Source organism: Salvelinus fontinalis, chromosome 31, assembly GCF_029448725.1.
Source record: "Salvelinus fontinalis isolate EN_2023a chromosome 31, ASM2944872v1, whole genome shotgun sequence".
Taxonomy (NCBI): Eukaryota; Metazoa; Chordata; class Actinopteri; order Salmoniformes; family Salmonidae; genus Salvelinus; species Salvelinus fontinalis.
Genome location: NC_074695.1, coordinates 18256765 through 18281351, shown reverse-complemented (window position 1 = coordinate 18281351; position 24587 = coordinate 18256765). Strand labels below are relative to the sequence as shown.

The window sequence follows — 24587 nt, the reverse complement described above, 5'->3', positions numbered from 1 at the left end:
TATATTATGCTACACGAATGTTTATCAATGCTTTATAAGTAATTGCAGTAGGCCTATAATTACCTAAATTATGAATAATCCCATGATGGTAAAGAAATAACATTTTGGCAACCTATTGTCAGCTTCAAGTGCTTATAATATTTATAATATTGCGCTTTGGATGGTAACTTTACTTGTAACTAATTCATTAATACTATTCATTAACACACACACACGCGCGCGCGCGCGCAGAAGCACACAGGACAGACACATCTGCTCCTCTGGTGGAGATCCGACAGACGCGAGAGTAGATTTACGGATTTATGACGCGTCCTCCTCTCCTCTGGTCAACGTGAGAGTGAGCCGCCCTATTCCCCCTATCCCTGGAACATGGTGACGTGAACCCTGTTTCAACTCAGCGCCTTTATGCAGCTGCCATGGCTGCCATTTAAACAGACTAGCTTACCCCTATCACAATACTCTGGATATGGCCCTTTTGTCTTACAAGACACTCATCTAAGAAGAGGAAATGTTGCTATAAGCATAATCCATTACTAACATAAATCTCAAAATAGGCACAGATGAGTTATCACCACAATGATCATCACAACTGTTGATTTATTTGGGGGATTTATGGATGAATGTGACTTCGTTACATGCTTTCTACTTATTTTAACTATTTAATACTAGTTTGTTTTCGTTTTACTGTCAGCCAAGAGAGAGAGAGCGAGAGAGAGAGCGAGAGAGAGAGAGCGAGAGAGAGAGAGAGAGAGAGAGCGAGAGAGAGCGAGAGAGAGAGAGAGCGAGAGAGAGAGAGAGAGAGAGAGAGAGAGAGAGAGAGAGAGAGAGACGCCTTGCCAAAGGCCTGCCATAAATCAACATTCTAGAGTGGAATGTTCGCCTCTATTCCCTGGAATCACATGGAGAGAAAAATTCTCAATATTCTCTAAATACTTTGAAGAGACAAGATTCACAATGGCTTATCTTTTGCAGGAATGTTATCAAATCATTATATTTAAGAAATAAATATCACTATAGGCTACATTTGTACAAATGCAACGTATTCTTTATTTATTTTGGGGGAATTAATCACACCAATTGAAATAAATGACATGAAGTTAGACAATTAAACAAATAAATAATAAACGAACATAAACAATTTCTGAAAAGACGGATCTTAGCCTGGAGCTAGTTACAAAGTAAATAAAACATTTAATTTGAGCTAGTGCGTAATTCCTTTAAATGTAAACCCACATCATTATTTACATTTTCTACGTTCAAATTAGTTTTCTTAGTAATTACATTCAAATGTAGATTTGATAGAAAGCTGAAACTCGTTATCAAGTTTTCAAATCAAGTTGAATAGACATTAGGTTGCAGCTGGTGTGTGATGGGACAGCTTGCATTTTTAAGTCCCGAGAGAATGTCTGTTAAAAAAACTTTCTCCATCATTTCTGTGCAGTATCAATAATATTTTCCTTCAATTGACCGTGTCTTTTCGCATTGTGTCACAAAGTACAATGACTCAATTAAATTATAGTCAGAAGTGAAACAATAACGTGTTTTATGCTGATTGTGTTTACTCAAATAATATTGGACATCGTGAAAATTAACGTTGTCACATACTGTAACTTCCAGGCATCTTCAGGCCATGAGGTCAGTGGCGAGGTGGCTAACTAGATGCTGTTGACTGCATGCTCAGAAGAAGCCCCTCAGAGGAAGGTGTAACCGTATTTCACCCTTAATGTCAAATTCCGGATGCAAGATGTAGCTAGGTTTCGCTATAAATTCGTGAGCTATACACAATCTACAGAGGTCCAAGTTTAGGCTACACTAATCATTTTTATAACGAATAGGCCTATACGTGTAAGAACTCCAATATGCGACACACAGATAAAGAAAAATAGTTGCATGTTAGCTTGAAAGGGTTGTACGAATACTACAGGCCATTGAAAAGTAAGTTAACTGGAAATGGGTTTCTACAGGTGTTCTACAGGTTCTACAGGGGGTCTACAGGTTCTACAAGGGGTCTACGGGTTCTACGGGGTTCTATCGGGGTTCTACGGGGTTCTACAGGGGTTCTACAGTGTTTCATAAAATTGCACCGAAAGCCAAAATATTTCAATTCCTATAAAATGTGGTATGCATCATATAAAATATCGCGTGATATTTTGTGTTAATTGCTTACAGAAACATTTTGTAGGCCCATATGCTAAACACATTATTTGTGCCATATAGACTGCAGTAGGTTTAATATCTCGTTGGGAGCAATTCAAAGCATTATCTAAATATCGTTCATTCTATTCGGAAAAAACACTATTTTGTGTTTAATAATTCTAAAAAGTCCATTTGAACGTCAATCCTCTAAATACAGTTCATAATATATATTTTACCTTTATTTAACTAGGCAAGTCAGTTAAGAACAAATTCTTATTTTCAATGACGGCCTAGGAACAGTGAGTTACCTGCCTTGTTCAGGGACAGAACGACAGATGTTTAACTTGTCAGCTCGGGGATTCAACCGTGCAACCTATCGGTTTCTAGTCCAACTAGTCCAACGCTTTAACCACTAGGCTACCTGCCGCCTCACTAATATAGTGATTACGAGTCACTATGTAGTCTGTTACCCACACAAATACATACTGTAACACATCATAGCCTAAATGTCTATAAGGAGATGAATCTGAGAGAAAGTCAAATGTTCAAACTGTAAGAGGGGAATACTTCCTAATACAGTTCTATGAAACACACCTGCCATGTAATATATTGCATGGAGATTCCCGGCAGCATTTCTAATGAGCATCTCTGATGCTGACATATGGTGAGAGAGAATTAAGTCAAGATATTCGTAGGCCCACTTTGACCATAGATCGTAAACTGACCTTCAGTCAACTGCAAAGATAGGTTTTTGCATGAAGTACAAAAGTTTGTAATAAAATACACAATATGCCTACAAATGATAGCAACAGCATATGGATTAAAAAATCTATATGTTAAAACATTTGTTTTTATTTATTTAAGAACTGGTTATGTTATTGTAAGAATCAAAGGCATGTGCAGGAACAAAATTGCATTTGAAATGGTAAATGTAGTTAGGCTTAAGCCGGAAAGTGCATATATACATAGGTCTAGGTCTACTAATCCTTAATTGAATCATATTGAAATTGAATTACTATCCTCGAACATGTACTCGCGAGATTACATTGAAGCTATGCACAACAAAAGTATTTTTGTTATGTACATAATTCTGATATAAAAAGGTAATAATGCATTCGACATGAGTAACACTCACATGCAGACGGATCATAAAGCTCCGAAGTAACCGCTTGGAAGTCCCTCAAATTTGTAGGATGTCCTACAAAGGGTCTAGGTCCTACAGGGCGCACAATGGAAGAGAAGTGACCGACAGTTCACCGCACTCCCAGGTCACCACTGAGAGCAACAAAAGAGCAACACATTCAGAGGTGCCCTTCTACCGGCCCCTCAAGTAGAAAAACACACAAAGAAAGTCCAGAGCCCTGACGAGGCCACGCAAGGACCGGGGACGACCTACGAGGGCACACACAGAAGGTACAAGTATAGAGACCCAGTCAGGTCACGGGGGGTTGCAAAGGTCGACCATCCCGGCTGAAACGGACCTAATGGGACAGAAAATGTGTCCTCCGACTGAACTCGGCCTTCTCGCGGTTGATCCCAAACTTCAATAAAGTAAATTTTCAGCCTCGCTACATGGAGGCGACAGGATCTAGAAAGAGATTGGAGGGATGGTGAGACTCTGGCGTAGCTATATATTAATTTCTCTCAATTGTCCAGGCAGCTATATAAATGCTACTGGAATTCTGCATGTTTTAGGGCTTTACGGGCGTTCAAACTGCCCTTCCAAAGTCATGTCCACGTCACGGTGTTAAGTTTCCTTTTTAGCCCTGATAGTTTTGTTTCGTAAAATTACTAGTTAGCAATTTGGGTTTATTTCTGAGAGAGGCTGTTGCCAAATGAATATATTCAGACCCAAATAATTCTTTACTCTGCGGCGCTAAGATTGATGGTTTAGAATACCTCTTCCCTTTGTGCTCTTTGCCCCCCACCTAGCAAGCCGTTTTATCATTTCTATTCAAGTCACACAGTTTAAATAATCTATCAAACTATTGCGTTCTTTTCAAACATTGCATGTTTTTGCACAACATTTTGAGCAGAATAAGAAAAAGTTATTCTACAATGAAATTCGTTTTGGAGAACTGTTAATTGGACGGCCTGTTTTGTGGCTAGGGCCTACATAAGGCTAGGGCCTACATAAGGCTAGGGCCTACATAAGATCAAAGGCGCAATATGACTATCCTATGTATTATTACAGTGCATGGGGACAACACGTCCACAACATTGCCATAGGCCTATCGAAAATTCCCCCACGATGCTTGAGCAGTATAGGCTATACTTACCAAGAGCAGAGGTGACGATGACGTTGCCTCAAGCGCTACTTTTTAAAAGCATATTCTTCACTTTGACGGGGGAGGTCTCAGGGCGCAACAAACATAGACTATTATACGAATGACAATTGGTGAACATCTAAACCTTACAACTAACATTCCTTTGTATATACGGTACAAATTGTTGCATATTGAGAAGGCCTACGTGCACGCATATAAAACACTATTATCCAAACTATTGTTTTATACAAGATCATCTTGGAAAATCTGGATGCATATTTTTAAGAGGCAACAGGTCTTGCTGGTAGATATAATCCGAATACAATATTTTGTATGAATATGATGAATATGAATATGTATGAATATATGAATATGTATGAATATGAATATACAAAACAATGAATTAATAGGAATCCATATACCATCAACACAACTGATTATGTGTCCTATTTTGGCAATATGAAATTGATTTCCAAAAGGTATGTGCCGAGCTATATGATCAGTAATGAGCAGGAAGCAGGGCTCCAGCCAGTCAGTATAATCTGAGGGGGCATGGTTGAGGGCCTGGTTGAATGGCTTGCCAAGTTAATTGAATGTCCTTGATACTAATGAGCTACACGTAGGATAATATGATGCATGCAGCCAGGCCATAACCCTTTATTTGGAGTAGAATTATGGATTATTATTGGATTGGGGGGGAATGTGAACGGTGGATCTGTATACGCGTGCCTACCTCGAGAACGATTCTAAAGGAACATTTCAAATCGTCAGTATCATATTTGGCATAGGCTAAACAATTTAAAGCTAAACATTGCCAAACAAATAACGCGTTGTTAGGCTGAACCATCAATAAAGAACTTGGTAAATTGTGACTATACCATTTTTATATAACGGCCACCACATCAATAGCCACAGTCACCAAAACAATAGGCACTCTGTTGGCCATGAATGAATCGATCCAAACGGGCGTAAAACTAGTACACTCACTGTTTTATTGACCAATATGATTATCACAAATACACTAAACTCTGTGTATTGCATTTCACAATAATCTGCTAAACACACCACAAACTAGATTGTAATTAAAAATCCTGTTTCTGAAAGCAAGGAGCTAATTCACCTTGTTATAATCCTAAACATATGCGTTCAAGATCAATGTTCCATCGGTACGTTCCAGCATTTTTACCAAAAATAACTATGATTGCCTAATAATGATATTCTTCCAGTGTTGAGCTTGAAATAAATAGATTGTGCATATCAACTTGGGCGGTAGGGCAAACAAATGGCTCACAATAACAGTTAGATAAAATGTACATTATTTTCCTTCATTCAAAACATTTTTCTCATAAAAAAACATCATCTTGATTCAGCATTAAATAACTTAAACCCTGTGTCACGTAAAAATAACCCATCAGTATTCGTATAAATCCATGCTATATAACATGCATTTTATATAACTTTGGACTTAAATGAAACCGCACAAATACCTACGAAAACAAAATATATAATATACTATAAATAATCAGTCATTCTCTATTCCCCTTCTTGAAGTGGTTTTCTTTTCGCCTTATAACCTTGTAATATCCTCGCCATCCTCTACTCCGGACAGTTCATCGGGAGTAATGCTACCAGTGGCCGAGGAAGTGGCGACAACGCCGGCTGATGAGGTTGCGTTGGACCCGGAGGATACGCCCGTGGTGGAGGATCTCACTTTGGTGTTAGGAAGCCTATGGTCTTTTTTCCACTTCATCCTGCGGTTCTGAAACCAAATCTTGATTTGTCGTTCGGAGAGAACCAATGTATGGGCTATCTCAATGCGCCTCCGTCGAGTTAAATAGCGGTTATAGTGGAACTCCTTCTCCAATTCTAAGACCTGCTGTCGAGTGTAGGCTGTCCTAGACCGCTTGGAATCCGGTCCATTGTAATTCGGGTTCGCTGTAAAGGGGAAGAAGTAAAGAGAGAGAGAGAAAGAGAGAGAAAGAAAGACAAGGGGGGAAGGAGTGGGTAAACAATAGTGCCCTCAACTGAGACATATGATGGGCAGGGCAGAAGGAATGGCTAGATATGCTAGTTATGATATTAGAAATCATAGAAATGGGAAGTTAAGAACTTGACTATTTCTCCATAATGAGGGGACACACATCCAAGTATGCACTAAATTATTAATGCAAGATTCCAAAGCGCAGTCTTTTTTCTGTTCATCTCTCCCCCTCTTCTCTCCATCCCGCACATACATAACAGCAGAAGCCACATGGTGATACGGCTGCCCAGAGTATACCTCTGCTATAAAATTTATGGCGGGTGTAATTACCGACGCCGAGTCGTAAATCCGACTCAAATGTGCCATTTCAAAGGCTTCTCCCCTATCTTAGCAGGGGCTGGGAAGGAGATGGGAGTCAGAGGCACTGATAAAGGGAGGGAAAGGAAGAGAAAGGAGTAGGAGAGTGTAGAGAGAGGGAACAGACAAACACAGACAAGTTGCCTACCGGTGCTGACGTGAATTTTCTTCATCCATGGGTATACCACGGGCTGCTTGGAGGAGGCTGAGCTGTTTGGATGCTCCGGTGTAGCTTGGTTGCAGGCGGAGGATGCAGCTGGTGGAGTGGAGGGGGACATGGGTAACTGTGGGGTCTCACATGAGGATGGCTGCCCTTTCCCTGCAAGCAGGTGCGCAGAATGGGGTAGTCCATGTCCCTTTTGCGTGTCAGGTTCAGGGATGCTTGCACAATTATATTGGCGCTCTTGGTAGCTCGCCCGTGGAGGGTATAACTCCTGATGGTGATGCTGGTAACCAGAGCCAGGGTCCCTGGCGCGGCTGTAATATTCGGGGCTGTGCTCGGGGATGTAGCTGTTTTGTGAATATTCCTCGCATGGAGGAAATTTCGGATCAATGTAGGTAGAGTCCATCAAATACGAGCTCATGATCATTAATTTCTGCAGTGGAAATTTATTTTTCTAGCTTTGTCGTTTTTCTGCTCCATATAGCCCTCCTACTTGCGAGCAGCCCTTGTAAAGTTAGTTTTACCACGTGACCCCACGGCCCAATGGCAGAGTGAGAGCTAGTCCCCGGATAAGGAACCAAAGGTTTTGAAACATACCTTCGGTCGCCATTGTGTGCATAATCTCTTTCTCTCTCTCTCTCTCTCTCTCTCTCTCTCTCTCTCTCTCTCTCTCTCTCTCTCTCTCTCTCTCTCTCTCTCTCTCTCTCTCTCTCTCTCTCTCTCTCTCTCTCTCTCTCCCCCTCTCTCTCTCTCTCTCTCTCTCTCTCTCTCTCTCTCTCTCTCTCTCTCTCCCTCTCTCTAAATTCAATTTTAATTTCTCTCTCTCTCACTCTCTCCCTTGTTGTGTTACCAATGTCATTGATATTGCAGCAAAAATTGCAACACAAACCCTTCTTATGTGAATTACACAGTGTCATTATAGTTCTATTATTAGCATCATTTTTTTCAGAGGTAGAAATAGCCTACAATAATAATAGCAGTAAACAATAATGGTTAGGCCTGCCTAAATCACAGAAAGTTGGCCTCTGACCCTCTCTAAGAATATTATGATGCTGCCTTCTCAAATATAAAATAATCCAACACGAAATGTTGGCCAAATCCTAAATAGATTAAACAAATTACGCATAAAATTCACTTTCACATAGTATTTCGAATTATGATTTTGTTTTTAAAACTAGAACTGAGCTTGGCTCATATGAGAAGAAGGTGGACACCAAATGGGTACCGTATCAGTGAAGTAACCACACAATAAGTATTTTGCTTTGCATTTGAGAACTTTAAAAACTGTGTCAATACTTCACTTCGTAAATATTCTGAGAGACTTTTCAAACATAGCATTCCAAATACTTTTCAAATGCATTACTACTTTTCAAAAGCATTCATAGTTGTCAAATAGGCCTACTTTGCTATCTTGTGCAATGGACACAAGGGAAGGCAAATATTCTTTAATGATGGTATATCTCTAATGTTTATATCACTGTCATTATTGGATATTGCATTGAAGTCTCTGTCTCTCTCTTCATGTTTAGAGACGTATGCATTTGAATACAAATCTTCATAAGGCTGCAATGTTGATGAAACCAGCTTTACTTGCCCTGAAATGACTCGTAGGGACGTTTTGTCCAATCGTAGGTTTATCTCCATCAACACTAGTGGTTGTCTAAGTGTACGTGTATGGTTATTAATTTGATGTTAGACCTAGATGGGGGAGTAAGTCCATTACAAACTCTATCCACTGTTGTGTTCAGCAAAGTAAATCATTGCAGATAAGCTGACAATTATGTCTGGTAGACTATCCGTTGCCACAGACGCTTTACAGGTACTATTATACTGTCATTAACTGCTGGCTAAGTTTGTCAGTGGCGGTAATTCCATGCCTTCAATTATGCACGACACCACAAACCACAGGACAGTAGACCTACATAATCAATGTAACCTTTGTGAGTCAATGGAGTTAATAATAATCATATTAAATATAGAAATATTAAATATTAATATTAAATAAATATATTATAAATGTATGGCCTACTACATACTAGGGATGGATTATAATAAGATTATATTAACAAGGGTTATAATACGAGGTCAATCACCTGTTAATCATCATCTAATGTAGCGGTAGTGGCCTTCTTTTAGTCTTATATGAGCAGGTGAAAATGACATAACAGGGCAGATGTTTATGGTTTGTTTATGTGTAGACCGCGCCCGCCATTTCTATTACTTTTGGCAGCGATGTTTGAGGCGTTTTATAGGGCTGTAAAACGCAGTAAACCAGTCCGCTTTAAACGATCGCTGTTTTAAAAAAATGTTTACTGGTACGGACCGAATACTCGTAGTAGCCCTTTGCTTCCAGATAGCCTACTGTACACAATATAGGCCTAGGGACGTCCTGGCAATGCCTAGGTTACTTATGTGGAGGTTGAACACATACTGTGTATGCTGCACACAGACTTCTTCTGAGATGTATGCTATTCGTGCCCTATTATTCCGGATAACACTGCATGCAGCTATAACCTACTGGATAGAAGCGAGGGTTGACCAGACGATTATCTTGACATACGTGGGATTTCAGTAGCCCATGTATTCCTGTAGAGACGTACTTGCGATTGTTATCTATTAACACAAATTCGGTTCTACAGGGTACATATAGACAACTAATGAGTCTTTCCATTGCAGCCTGAAAAGAAGAGTTCCAACTGGAAAAATTCGGTTAGGTGAAAACCTCTCTCCCTCTCTCTATTCTCTATCTCTCTATCTCACACGTACACGTACAAGCACACACACGAATAGAGTCTCCTGCCTAATATGTTTTTCTCTATCAGATTCAATCAAATCCCTGCCTTTGAGGTAACTTCTCTAAAATATGAATATTCAGGCAAAACACGTGCACTACGGGTACAAAGCGAGCGACCGCGTGACAGCACAAATGAAATATACGTTTATTTTGTCCCCAAAGATTTCTTGTGCTCGCCTGCCTCGCCATTACCATACTGACCGCGCCGTAAACTCTTTTCCTGCCACTCCAGAAGTTAATGAGAAGACGGCGATGAAAAATGTTATATCCTGCATGGTGTGAGTGTGACCTGTTTCAATAATCCAGAGGGGCAAACATAGGCTACTGAAATCGTGAATATATTTAATATATAGAGTTTTGAAATAGAATCCAATAGAATGTTTTATTTTTTAAGTAATCAAAACAATAACATGTTCACTTAACTTGATAAAATGGTATACCTACAATGGAATAGAAAATAATCGAAAAGGTGTAGGTAGGCCTACATTAGACGTCAGCTACCTTGGTAACCATGAGACAAGAGAAGAAGAAAACATCCTCAAAATGTAAAGGACCCTTTCGTTCTCATCTTACGTTAGCATCTGCAAATCCCGGCATATTATTATAATTTTTGCACACACCCGCCCACCCGCCCACGCCTTCACATGCCCTGTGCACGCCCCCAGCTCCCCTCTCACCCCAGCTCCAGTGTTGTGGACGCATTTTAATATTCGTTAGACAGCCTGACCTGCGTTTCAACCCTCGTGTTTGACTACTTCCAATAGTTCACTGCCAAGGATTATTGATAGGCGAAAATAAATAAATAATTTCTCCCCACAAATGGCTTTCAGATCTCTCACCTAGTTCAATATCTAGTTATAATGTAGAACTACAGAAAAACGAGGGACTTAGGCGAACTAATTTGATGTTCCATTTGTTCATGGGAAAAATGGTTAACATTTGCTTTTCTGTGACATGAAAACCTTTCAGCATGTTCTCTTTCACACGCATAGGCTGTCTGTAACACACGATACGCATGCAACACATATCTGTAACACACGATATGCAGATATACATGCATGCAACACATATCTGTAACACACAATATGCATGCAACACATATCTTTAACACACGATATGCATGCAACACATATCTGTAACACACGATATGCAGATATGCATGCAACACATATCTGTAACACACAATATGCATGCAATCTGTAACACTATGCACGCTATCTGTAACACACGATACGCATGCAACACATATCTGTAACACACGATATGCATGCAACACGTATCTGTAACACACGATATGCATGCAACACATATCTGTAACACACGATATGCATGCAACACATATCTGTAACACACGATATGCAGATATGCATGCAACACATATCTGTAACACACAATATACATGCAACACATATCTGTAACACACGATATACATGTAACACATATCTGTAACACACGATATGCATGCAACACATATCTGTAACACACGATATACATGCAACACATATCTGTAACACACGATATGCATGCAACACATATCTGTAACACACGATATACATGCAACACATATCTGTAACACACGATATACATGCAACACATATCTGTAACACACGATATACATGCAACACATATCTGTAACACACGATATGCATGCAACACATATCTGTAACACACGATATACATGCAACACATATCTGTAACACACGATATACATGCAACACATATCTGTAACACACGATATGCATGCAACACATATCTGTAACACACGATATGCATGCAACACATATCTGTAACACACGATATGCATGCAACACATATCTGTAACACACGATATACATGCAACACATATCTGTAACACACGATATGCAGATATACATGCAACACATATCTATAACACACGATATGCAGAAATACATGCAACACATATGTAAGCTGCAGCATTGATGGTAGGATGAGAAAAGATTTGTTGTTCTTTCACTGAATTATGCTTTTTATTTTATTTTATTTAACCAGACAAGTCAGTTAATTAAGAACAAATTATTACTTACAATGGCAGCCTTCCCTGTCCTACCCGGATGACGCTGGGCCAATTGTGCGCCGCCCTATGACTTCCAATCACAGTGATTCAGCCTGGATTCGAACCAGAGACTGTTCATTGTCTAAGGCACTGAGATACAGTGCCTTAGACCGTTGCGCCACTCGGGAGCCCAATATCATTTTTGAATAGATATGTTTCAGAATATTAGAATAAATTAACCACAGTGTGCATGGTGAGGCCCGGTGAGGCCAAACTGTGTGAAATGCAATGTTTAATAATAAACTCATTGCACAATGGAATTTGTGTGCATAGACCTAGGCTTCGATGAAACCAACTTCTTAGCATGAGAGCATTTAGCTTCATAGCCATTATCAGGGCCCACTGCCCTCTCTGTTGGCTCTGCACACGGGAAAGGACAGGGCAAGTAGCCTATTTGTGTACAAAATAATAAACAACATACATACATGCTCCCCTTCATTCCGCCTCGGTCCTCAATTGTTGTCTGCAAAATTGAAAAAATGTATCAAATTAGATGATCAGTGGGATAACCAATAAAGTTAAAATAAGTAAAATTATATATTATTCCCACCCCAAATTATTCGGAATGGTTTTAATAAAAGCTCTAAAATAGAATAGCCTATGATGCCATGAAAAACAACATACGGTATTGGTAATGGAGGGCCAGGATAGCTTGCAACATTTTCGAATTTCATAAACCACAAAATGATTGTTATTGGAGAATTATCTAATAAATTAGCAGGTTAGAAATAGCTAAATACTTGTTAATTTGTCATCGAAAATCAATTGACAAAAATCAAGTCATACGACACAAATCCCCATTTCTAACGACATCACTCTTAACTCTCAAATTCCAAATGTATTTGGAAAATACAAACCACATTTAACCTTCCCCATTAAGGAACAATGTTCATGTCCTTGAATTTGGGGACCCTATTAGATTTTTACAATTAAATTCAGTCTGGTACAATCCAAGATGGCGTAGCAGTCAGACGTCTTTTGTCCTCGTCTTGTCATGTCCCGTGTATATATCTTTTTATTCGCATATATACACTGCTCAAAAAAATAAAGGGAACACTTAAACAACACAATGTAACTCCAAGTCAATCACACTTCTGTGAAATCAAACTGTCCACTTAGGAAGCAACACTGATTGACAATAAATTTCACATGCTGTTGTGCAAATGGAATAGACAAAAGGTGGAAATTATAGGCAATTAGCAAGACACCCCCCTGGCTGATGTTTTGGTCACTTTTGAATGCTGGCGGTGCTCTCACTCTAGTGGTAGCATGAGACGGAGTCTACAACCCACACAAGTGGCTCAGGTAGTGCAGTTCATCCAGGATGGCACATCAATGCGAACTGTGGCAAAAAGGTTTGCTGTGTCTGTCAGCGTAGTGTCCAGAGCATGCAGGCGCTACCAGGAGACAGGCCACTACATCAGGAGACGTGGAGGAGGCTGTAGGAGGGCAACAACCCAGCAGCAGGACCGGTACCTCCGCCTTAGTGCAAGGAGGTGCACTGCCAGCGCCCTGCAAAATGACCTCCAGCAGGCCACAAATGTGCATGTGTCTGCTCAAACGGTCAGAAACAGACTCCACGAGGGTGGTATGAGGGCCCGACGTCCACAGGTGGGGGTTGTGCTTACAGCCCAACACCGTGCAGGACGTTTGGCATTTGCCAGAGAACACCAAGATTGGCAAATTTGCCACTGGCGCCCTGTGCTCTTCACAGATGAAAGCAGGTTCACACTGAGCACATGTGACAGACGTGACAGAGTCTGGAGACGCCGTGGAGAACGTTCTGCTGCCTGCAACATCCTCCAGCATGACCGGATTGGCGATGGGTCAGTCATGGTGTGGGGTGGCATTTCTTTGTGGGGCCGCACAGCCCTCCATGTGCTCGCCAGAGGTAGGCTGACTGCCATTAGGTACCGAGATGAGATCCTCAGACCCCTTGTGAGACCATATGCTCACACATGCACATTTGTGGCCTGCTGGAGGTCATTTTGCAGGGCGCTGGCAGTGCACCTCCTTGCACAAAGGCGGAGGTAGCGGTCCTGATGCTGGGTTGTTGCCCTCCTACGGCCTCCTCCACGTCTCCTGATGTACTGGCCTGTCTCCTGGTAGCGCCTGCATGCTCTGGACACTACGCTGACAGACACAGCAAACCTTTTTGCCACAGTTCGCATTGATGTGCCATCCTGGATGAACTGCACTACCTGAGCCACTTGTGTGGGTTGTAGACTCCGTCTCATGCTACCACTAGAGTGAGAACACCGCCAGCATCCAAAAGTTACCAAAACATCAGCCAGGAAGCATAGGAACTGAGAAGTGGTGTGTGGTCACCACCTGCAGAATCACTTCTGTTTTGGGGGGTGTCTTGCTAATTGCCTATAATTTCCACCTTTTGTCTATTCCATTTGCACAACAGCATGTGAAATTTATTGTCAATCAGTGTTGCTTTCTAAGTGGACAGTTTGATTTCACAGAAGTGTGATTGACTTTGAGTTACATTCTGTTGTTTAAGTGTTCCCTTTATTTTTTTGAGCAGTGTATATATATATTTTTTTTTTCTACACCTCAACTTCAAAACACTCTCCTGCAACCCGCCTCACCCAATGTGGTGCGGATCTGTTTTTTTCTAAAGTATTTCTATTCACCTCGAATCCGGAATCCCCCAACAGAAGCTAGCCAGCTCACTAGCTACTAGCTAGTAGTCAGCTAACCACTGCTAGCGGTCATCAGCTAACCTTTAGCTCGAAAAGCTCTCGCCAGTTTGTACAAGGCGACTCAAAACAGAGCATACTGGACCTATTTTCTCTCCATATCCCCGGATTCCTACCACAAGCTCTGGACATTTTCACCTGGATCATCGCAGCTAGCTAGCTGCTATCCGAGTGTCTACTGGCTTACGTCGGTCCCGGAGGAAGCACCAATTAGCCTGGAGCTAGCACATGCTAGGCCCTTTCTCCCAGCTAGTTAAAGAGGCCCATCAGCCACTCCTGGGCTACAATACCCGGACCCCTTCTACTGCCGGTACGGGGCACGGAACCCCGCCGATCCTGCACGACTGGACTACGACGTAATCTGCTCGAGGGTGTACTCAACTGGCCTCTACATCGCGACGTCCCCTGAATGCCCATCCGCTATTCGCGGCCTGCTAGCTGCTAGCCGCGGCCCACTAGCTGTCTAGAGCATATTGGACTGTTAGCTGTATAGATCCATCGGCCAATTTCTTGGGCCACTATACCTATTTTGCCCATTGGACTTGGACCCCTCTGCTACTCGGAACCCTACTAATTCATCACGACTGGTCTATTGACATCACCACACGCGGAGGCTAAAACAGACTTTCCTCCATCGAGACGTCCCTCTAAGGCCCTTCTGCTAGCTTGCTAGCCCCGGTCTGCTAGCTTGCTAGTCCCGGCCTGCTAGCTGTCTGAATCGCCGTGTCTCCAGCCAGCCCAACCACTCACTGGATCCCTATTGATCACCCGGCTACGCATGCCTCTTCCTAATATCAATATGCCTTGTCCATTACTGTACTGGTTAGTGAATATTGTCTTATTTCACTGTAGAGCCTCTAGCACTGCTCAATATGCCTTAACCTACCATTTAGTTCCACCTCCCACATATGCGGTGACATCACCAGGTTTAAACATCTCTGAAGACAATATCTCTCTCATCATTACTCAATGCCTAGGTCTACCTCCAATGTACTCACATCCTACCATACCTCTGTCTGTACATTATGCCTTGAATCTATTATCTCACGCCCAGAAACCTGCTCCTTTTACTCTCTGCTCTGAACGCACTAAACGACCAGTCCTGATAGCCTTTAGCCGTACCCTCATCCTACTCCTCCTCTGTTCCTCTGGTGATGTAGAGGTTAATCCAAGCCCTGCAGTGACTAGCTCCACTACTACTCCCCAGGTGCTCTTATTTGTTGACTTCTGAAACTAAAAAAGCCTTGGTTTCATGCATGTTAACATTAGAAGCCTCCTCCCTAAGTTTGTTTTATTCACTGTTTTAGCACACTCTGCCAACCCGGATGTCCTAGCCGTGTCTGAATCCTGGCTTAGGAAGTCCACCAAAAACCCTGAAATTTCCATCCCTAACTATAACATTTTCCGACAAGATAAAACTGCAAAGGGGGCGGTGTTGCTATCTACTGCAGAGATAGCCTGCAGAGTTCTGTCTTACCATCCAGGTCTGTACCCAAACAATTTGAGCTTCTACTTTTAAAAATCAATCTTTCAAGAAACAAGTCTCTCACCGTTGCCTCTTGCTATAGACCACCCTCTGCCCCCAGCTGTGCCCTGGACACCATATGTGAATTGATTGCCCCCCATCTATCTTCAGAGCTCGTGCTGCTAGGTGACCTAAACTGGGACATGCTTAACACCCCGACCATCCTACAATCTAAGCTTGATGCCCTCAATCTCACACAAATTATCAATGAACCCACCAGGTACAACCCCAAATCCGTAAACATGGGCACCCTCATAGATATCATCCTAACCAACTTGCCCTCCAAATACACCTCTGCTGTTTTCAACCAAGATCTCAGTGATCACTGCCTCATTGCCTGCATCCGTAATGGGTCTGCGATCAAACGACCACCCCTCATCACTGTCAAACGCTCCCTAAAACACTTTAGCGAGCAGGCCTTTCTAATCGACCTGGCCCGGGTATCCTGGAAGGATATTGAACTCATCCCGTCAGTAGAGGATGCCTGGTTATTCTTTAAAAGTGCCTTCCTCACCATCTTAAATAAGTATCCCCATTCAAAAAATGTAGGACCAGGAACAGATATAGCCCTTTGTTCTCTCCAGACCTGACTGCCCTTGACCAGCACAAAAACATCCTGTGGCGTTCTGCATTAGCATCAAACAGCCCCCGTGATATGCAACTTTTCAGGGAAGTTAGGAACAAATATACACAGGCAGTTAGGAAAGCTAAGGCTAGCTTTTTCAAGCAGAAATTTTCATCCTGTAGCACAAACTCAAAAAAGTTCTGGGACACTGTGAAGTTCATGGAGAATAAGAGCACCTCCTCCCAGCTTCCCACTGCACTGAGGCTAGGAAACACTGTCACACTGATAAATCCGCAAAAATTTAGAATTTCAATAAGCATTTTTCCATGGCTGGCCATGCTTTCCACCTGGCTACCCCTACCCCGATCAACAGCCCTCCACCCCCCACAGCAACTCGCCCAAGCCTCCCCCACTTCTCCTTCACCCAAATCCAGATAGCTGTTGTTCTGAAAGAGCTGCGAAATCTGGACCCCTACAAATCAGCCGGGCTAGACAATCTGGACCCTCTCTTTCTAAAATGATCTGCCGAAATTGTTGCAACCCTTATTACTAGCCTGTTCAACCTCTCTTTCGTATCGTCTGAGATTCCCATAAATTGGAAAGCTGCTGCAGTCCTCCCCCTCTTCAAAGGGGGAGACACTCTAGACCCAAACTGCTACAGACCTATATCTATTCTACCCTGCCTTTCTCAGGTCTTCGAAAGCCAAGTTAACAAACAGATTACCGACCATTTAGAATCCCACCGTACCTTCTCCGCTATGCAATCTGGTTTCAGAGCTGGTCTTGGGTGCACCTCAGCCCCGCTCAAGGTCCTAAACGATATCATAACCGCCATCGATAAGAGACATTACTGTGCAGCCGTAGTCATCGAACTGGCTAAGGCTTTCGACTCTGTCAATCACAACATTCTTATTGTCAGACTCAACAGCCTTGGTTTCTCAAATGATTGCCCCCCCTGGTTCACCAACCACTTCTCTGATAGAGTTCAGTGTGTCAAATCGGAGGGCCTGTTGTCCGGACCTCTGGCAGTCTCTATGGGGGTGCCACAGGGTTCAATTCTTGGGCAGACTCTCTTCTCTGGAACATCAATGATGTCGCTCTTGCTGCTGGTGATTCTTTGATCCACCTCTACGCAGACGACACCATCTGAATACCTCTGGCCCTTCTTTGGACACTGTGTTAACTAACCTCCAGACGAGCTTCAATGCCATACAACTCTCCTTCCGTGGTGTCGTGTCTTTGGCATCATTAAAACTGAAGACTCATTTATCAATTTATCAGATTAAACTGATTAATCATGTAACTGTAATTAACTAGGCATTCGGGGCACCAAGGAAAATATTCAGATTACAAAGTTATAATTTTCATAATAATAACTTTCAGATATTTTAATATCTGATCAATTAGTCTTCGAATTAATGAATTACTATTTACCTTACGTTAGTCTCATTCCAAACGTCGTAAATTGTTGGTTATCTGCACGACCCCAGTCTTCACTATGTGTCATCCATACATCAATTGTCTTAAAATCATTTATTTACTAACTAAGTACGCACAGAAATGCATAACAAACAAGATATGGTTACAAAGAAATGATAGTGGGAGTGTGCCCTAGTGGGCTAATCCGGTATGGCGGCTTGTTAGACAGAATGATAATTATAAAAATTAAAATGCTACTCCTTTGCACATGAACGCTCACTCATTCGGGAACAATTGCAGTTAATATATATATTTACGCTCAGTGTGTCGTTGGGATCTCTGTTGAGAAGTTATTTTCTGTTGGAGAGTCTGTCCGCCCTCTCTCTCTCTCTGTCGTGGTTAGAATGGATAGTTCAGAGTGACATTCATTCATGTCGTTATAGAATAGATGTTTCGGCGTTTGTCGGTCTTCGCGTTCAATGATTCCGAATTCCTAGCTGCAGACTAGTAATTCATATCAAAGACTTGTTCTTATTCTGTCGGTATCGATAGTCTAAGAGTTTAACCACGTGGTATGGTTAAAAGATTCAGCCATTTACTCAAACCTTAGGTTTATGGTCTCTACTCAAATCTTGGCCCTCTTGTGGTAAGCTGGTCTGCAACCTTTAGCCATCTCGTAATTGAGGTAAGCTGGGTCTCCTCTCAAACCTTGGCCCTCTCGTTATCGAGGTAAGCTGGTCTGCAACTTTAGCCATCTCGTAATTGAGGTAAGCTCGGTCTCCTCTCAAACCTAGGCCCTCTCATTATTGAGGTAAGCTGGTCTGCAACCTTTAGCCATCTCGTAATTGAGGTAAGCTCGGTCTCCTCTCAAACCTTGGCCCTCTCATTATCGAGGTAAGCTGGTCTGCAACCTTTAGCCATCTCGTAATTGAGGTAAGCTCGGTCTCCTCTCAAACCTTGTCCCTCTCGTTATCGAGGTAAGCTGGTCTGGTGATAGAAAACCCGGGTGGGGGGTTTATTCGGAAGAGCAGAAAAGGGCCTGTCCCAGGATGCCAGACCATAACTGTGCTCATGGGTAGTCCTCTGATTTAGTTAAACTCCAAAGGGAATTGGAGTTTCCTTCATTAAACAGTCCAAAATCACATTACACAATTTCACAAACAGTATCATCCTCACTCATTCATCTTATACAACAATTAGATGTAAGTCTCATAGCTGAGGCTATTGTATAAACAGCGTCATGGTAATGTGGCCATATTGTCTCTCATGAGTTTCACAAAATTGTACCAAACGGACCACTTCGTAGCTGGATTCTTCACCGATCTTTTATACATTCTCCAGAACATAAATATTGTTCGGACCTTAAGTTCTGTGAGGTGGAAGAAATTCCTTTGTTCTCTCTATGAAAACTCACTCTCTCTCTATACTGTGGCCATGAGGAGATAATCTCTTCCAGGAGTTTACGACCTCTCTGAACACAGCAGCCTGAGTGTAGGAGACAGGGAGGTAGGGGGATGGTGCATAGAAAAGGGCTGGTGCAGAGGTAGGGGAGGGGGGGGGGGTGCTCGCTGTACCCAAAGAGGGCAACGTCATGACAGTGGCCTCCAACTGCTCTTAAATGCAAGTAAAACTAAATGCATGCTCTTCAACCGATCACTGCTCGCACCTGCACGCCCGTCCAGCATCACTACTCTGGACGGTTTTGACTTAGAATATGTGGACAACTACAAATACCTAGGTGTCTGGTTCCTTCCAGACTCACATTAAACATCTTTAATCCAAAATTAAATCTAGAATCGGCTTCCTATTTCGTAACAAAGCATCCTTCACTCATGCTGCCAAACATACCCTCGTAAAACTGACCATCCTACCAATCCTCGACTTCGGCGATGTGATTTACAAAATAGCCTCCAACACTCTACTCAACAAATTGGATGCAGTCTATCACAGTGCCATCCGTTTTGTCACCAAAGCCCCATATACTACCCACCACTGCGACCTGTACACTCTCGTTGGCTGGCCCTCGCTTCATACTCGTCGCCAAACCCACTGGCTCCAGGTCATCTACAAGTCTCTGCTAGGTAACGCCCCGCCTTATATCATCTCACTGGTCACCATAGCAGCACCCACCCGTAGCACGCGCTCCAGCAGGTATATCTCACTGGTCACCCCCAAAGCCAATTCTTCCTTTGGCCGCCTCTCCTTCCAGTTCACTGCTGCCAATGACTGAAACGAACAGCAAAAATCACTAAAGCTGGAGACTCTTACCTCCCTCACTAGCTTTAAGCACCAGCTGTCAGAGCAGCTCACAGATCACTGCACCTGTACATAGCTCATCTGTAAATAGCGCATCCAATCTACCTCATCCCCATACTGTATTTATTTATTTATCTTGTTCCTTTGCACCCCAGTATCTCTACTTGCACATTCATCTTCTGCACATTCTACCATTCCAGTGTTTAATTGCTATATTGTAAATACTTCGCCACTATGGTCTATTTATTGCCTTACCTCCCTTATCCTTCCTCATTTTCACATGCTGTATATAGACTTTTCTACTGTATTATTGATTGTATGTTTGTTTATTCCATGTGTAACTCTGTGTTGTATGTATGCTTTTCTTTATCTTGGTCAGGTTGCAGTTTCAAATGAGAATTTGTTCTCAACTAGCCTACCTGGTTAAATAAAGGTGAAATAAAAAATAAATACATAAAAATGAGAACGGTAGCCCTATCTGCAAAAGCAAGGTGTCTGCGGAAAGCTTTGTGTCTTGGCTATTAATCTGTGCCTTAAAATCTTTGGTGTGATTTCCTGCCATATATAGGCATACGAATGTATAAGGGCAGGCCGAACCGATTACCTAATTTCAAGATGGCTGCTACCTACATTCCGGTTAATGTTGTGAAGCATAAATGAAATAAACACGGAATACGTCGATACACACCGAAAGCCGGGACTCCACAGATCATGAGGATGTCTTATTTGTCTGCCAGTGACCTACTGTTATTGATCACCAACCCCGAGAGTCAAAATGTTTATTTAACACAACTTTTTCACCAAACATCTTACAAGGTAAGCTTCCATTTGGTCTGTGTTTGAGCTATAGATACATGTGGAGGTCTGAAATTAATCCTTAGGTTGGTAGGAACAAATCTAGTCTATTGCCACCAGTAAGTACAAATAGTAGTATAAATCCCCTCGCACAGTCCCGGCGACAACTTTATCATGGCTTCTGGAGGGAAATGCTGTATGCTCAACCGGTGTCGCTCATTCAGCCGACTGAAAATTTCAACCGGTTTTCCCCATTAAGCAGCTAGTCGGAGTCTGAGGCTGAGCCTTCTCTTGTCTCTACTCCTCCCGTTACGGGGTCTGAGACACCGAAGCTTCCCACCATTAGCTCTGACAAATTGAAAACCCTAGTCATTGGTGACTCCATTACCCGCAGTATTAGACTTAAAACGAATCATCCAGCGATCATACACTGTTTACCAGGGGGCAGGGCTACCGATGTTAAGGCTAATCTGAAGATGGTGCTGGCTAAAGCTAAAACTGGCGAGTGTAGAGAGTATAGAGATATTGTTATCCACGTCGGCACCAACGATGTTAGGATGAAACAGTCAGAGGTCACCAAGCGCAACATAGCTTCAGCGTGTAAATCAGCTAGAAAGATGTGTCGGCATCGAGTAATTGTCTCTGGCCACCTCCCAGTTAGGGGGAGTGATGAGCTCAACAGCAGAGTCTCACAACTCAATCGCTGGTTGAAAACTGTTTTCTTCCCCTCCCAAAAGATAGAATTTGTAGATAATTGGCCCTCTTTCTGGGACTCACCCACAAACAGGACCAAGCCTGGCCTGCTGAGTGACCGACTCCATCCTAGCTGGAGGGGTGCTCTCATCTTATCTACCAACATAGACAGGGCTCTAACTCCTCTAGCTCCACAATGAAATAGGGTGCAGGCCAGGCAGCAGGCTAGCATAGTCAGTGTAGTCAGCTCAGCTATCTCCATTGAGACTGTGTCTGTGCCTCAACCTAGGTTGGGCAAAACGAAACATGGCGGTGTTCGCCTTAGCAATCTCACTAGGATAAAGACCTCCTCCATTCCTGCCATTATTGAAAGAGATCGTGATACCTCACATCTCAAAATAGGGCTACTTAATGTTAGATCCCTCACATCAAATGCAGTTATAGTCAATGAACTAATCACTGATCATAATCTTGATGTGATTGGCCTGACTGAAACATGGCTTAAGCCTGATGAATTTACTGTGTTAAATGAGGCCTCACCTCCTGGTTACACTAGTGACCATATCCCCCCATGCATCCCGCAAAGGCGGAGGTGTTGCTAACATTTACGATAGCAAATTTCAATTTACAATAAAAACAAAACTTTTTATAGCTACTGTTTACAGGCCTCCTGGGCCATTTACAGCGTTCCTCACTGAGTTCCCTGAATTCCTATCGGACCTTGTAGTCATAGCAGATAATATTCAAATTTTTGGTGATTTTAATATTCACATGGAAAAGTCCACAGACCCACTCCAAAAGTCTTTCGGAGCCATCATCGACTCAGTGGGTTTTGTCCAACATGTCTCTGGACCTACTCACTGCCACAGTCATACTCTGGACCTAGTTTTGTCCCATGGAATAAATGTTGTAGATCTTAATGTTTTTCCTCATAATCCTGGACTATCGGAACACCATTTTATTACGTTTGCAATCGCAACAAATAATCTGCTCAGACCCCAACCAAGGAGCATCAAAAGTCGTGCTATAAATTCTCAGACAACACAAAGATTCCTTGATGCCCTTCCAGACTCCTTCTACCTACCCAAGGACGTCAGAGGACAAAAATCAGTTAACCACCTAACTGAGGAACTCAATTTAACCATGCGCAATACCCTAGATGCAGTTGCACCCCTAAAAACTAAAATCATTTGTCATAAGAAACTAGCTCCCTGGTATACAGAAAATACCCGAGCTCTGAAGCAAGCTTCCAGAAAATTGGAACGAAATGGTGCCACACCAAACTGGAAGTCTTCCGACTAGCTTGGAAAGACAGTACCGTGCAGTATCGAAGAGCCCTCACTGCTGCTCAATCATCCTATTTTTCCAACTTAATTGAGGAAAATAAGAACAATCCAAAATGTATTTTTGATACTGTCGCAAAGCTAACTAAAAAGCAGCATTCCCCAAGTGAGGATGGCTTTCACTTCAGCAGTAATACATTCATGAACTTCTTTGAGGAAAAGATCATGATCATTAGAAAGCAAATTACAGACTCCTCTTTAAATCTGCGTATTCCTCCAAAGCTCAGCTGTCCTGAGTCTGCACAACTCTGCCAGGACCTAGGATCAAGAGAGACACTGAAGTGTTTTAGTACTATATCTCTTGACACAATAATGAAAATAATCATGGCCTCTAAACCTTCAAGCTGCATACTGGACCCTATTCCAACTAAACTACTTAAAGAGCTGCTTCATGTTGAACATAATAAACGTCTTTCTATCCACCGGATGTGTACCAAACTCACTAAAAGTGGCAGTAATAAAGCCTCTCTTGAAAAAGCCAAACCTTGACCCAGAAAATACAAAAACACTATCGGCCTATATCGAATTTTTGAAAAATCTTTGTTGCGCAGAAACTCACTGTCTTCCTGAAGACAAACAATGTATACGAAATGCTTCAGTCTGGTTTTAGACCCCATCATAGCACTGAGACTGCACTTGTGAAGGTGGTAAATGACCTTTTAATGGCGTCAGACCGAGGCTCTGCATCTGTCCTCGTGCTACTAGACCTTAGTGCTGCCTTTGATACCATCGATCACCACATTCTTTTGGAGAGATTGGTCTACACGGACAAGTTCTGGCCAGGTTTAGATCTTATCTGTCGGAAAGATATCAGTTTGTCTCTGTGAATGGTTTGTCCTCTGACAAATCAACTGTACATTTCGGTGTTCCTCAAGGTTCCGTTTTAGGACCACTATTGTTTTCACTATATATTTTACCTCTTGGGGATGTCATTCGAAAACATAATGTTAACTTTCACTACTATGCGGATGACACACAGCTGTACATTTCAATGAAACATGGTGAAGCCCCAAAATTGCCCTCGCTAGAAGCCTGTGTTTCAGACATAAGGAAGTGGATGGCTGAAAACTTTCTACTTTTAAACTTGGACAAAACAGAGATGCTTGTTCTAGGTCCCAAGAAACAAAGAGATCTTCTGTTGAATCTGACAATTAATCTTAATGGTTGTAAAGTCGTCTCAAATAAAACTGTGAAGGACCTCGGCGTTACTCTGGACCCTGATCTCTCTTTTGACGAACATATCAAGACTGTTTCAAGGACAGCTTTTTTCCATCTACGTAACATTGCAAAAATCTGAAATTTTATGTCCAAAACTGATGCAGAAAAATGTATCCATGCTTTTGTTACTTCTAGGTTAGACTACTGCAATGCACTACTTTCCGGCTACCCGGATAAAGCACTAAATAAACTGCAGTTAGTGCTAAATACGGCTGCTAGAATCCTGACTAGAACCAAAACATTTGATCACATTACTCCAGTGCTAGCCTCCCTACACTGGCTTCCTGTTAAGG

General features: G+C 42.3%; 2 protein-coding genes across 3 annotated transcripts in view; both read right to left on the bottom strand.

The window, feature by feature from the left end:
• Window positions 1-24587, bottom strand: part of LOC129829707 (keratin-associated protein 16-1-like) — a 70960-nt gene that overhangs the window by 17689 nt on the left and 28684 nt on the right. Inside the window, exon 2 of one of the 2 annotated variants that reach the window (XR_008755439.1) lies at window positions 12198-12235. The gene's annotated coding sequence lies outside the window, so the exon portion shown is untranslated. Of the gene's footprint in view, window positions 1-3271; window positions 4512-12197; window positions 12236-24587 lie in introns of those variants that run through there. The other variant, XR_008755438.1, reaches the window with a different exon arrangement.
• LOC129829708 (homeobox protein Hox-C4a) lies at window positions 5373-8862 on the bottom strand. Its single transcript, XM_055891571.1, has 2 exons — window positions 6890-8862; window positions 5373-6338 (listed from the first exon to the last, which is right to left on the bottom strand). Exons 1-2 carry the CDS (start codon window positions 7329-7331, stop codon window positions 5971-5973), a joined length of 810 nt encoding a protein of 269 aa, XP_055747546.1. The 5' UTR covers window positions 7332-8862; the 3' UTR covers window positions 5373-5970.

What these genes read in the sequence shown, in the direction of transcription:
- LOC129829708 (XM_055891571.1), bottom strand. Translation starts at nt 7,331, where the DNA reads ATGATCATGAGCTCGTATTTGATGGACTCTACCTACATTGATCCGAAA. An exon ending in GAAAATTCACGTCAGCACCG is followed by an intron (nt 6,339 to 6,889) that starts GTAGGCAACTTG and finishes TCCCCTTTACAG; the next exon opens with CGAACCCGAATTACAATGGA.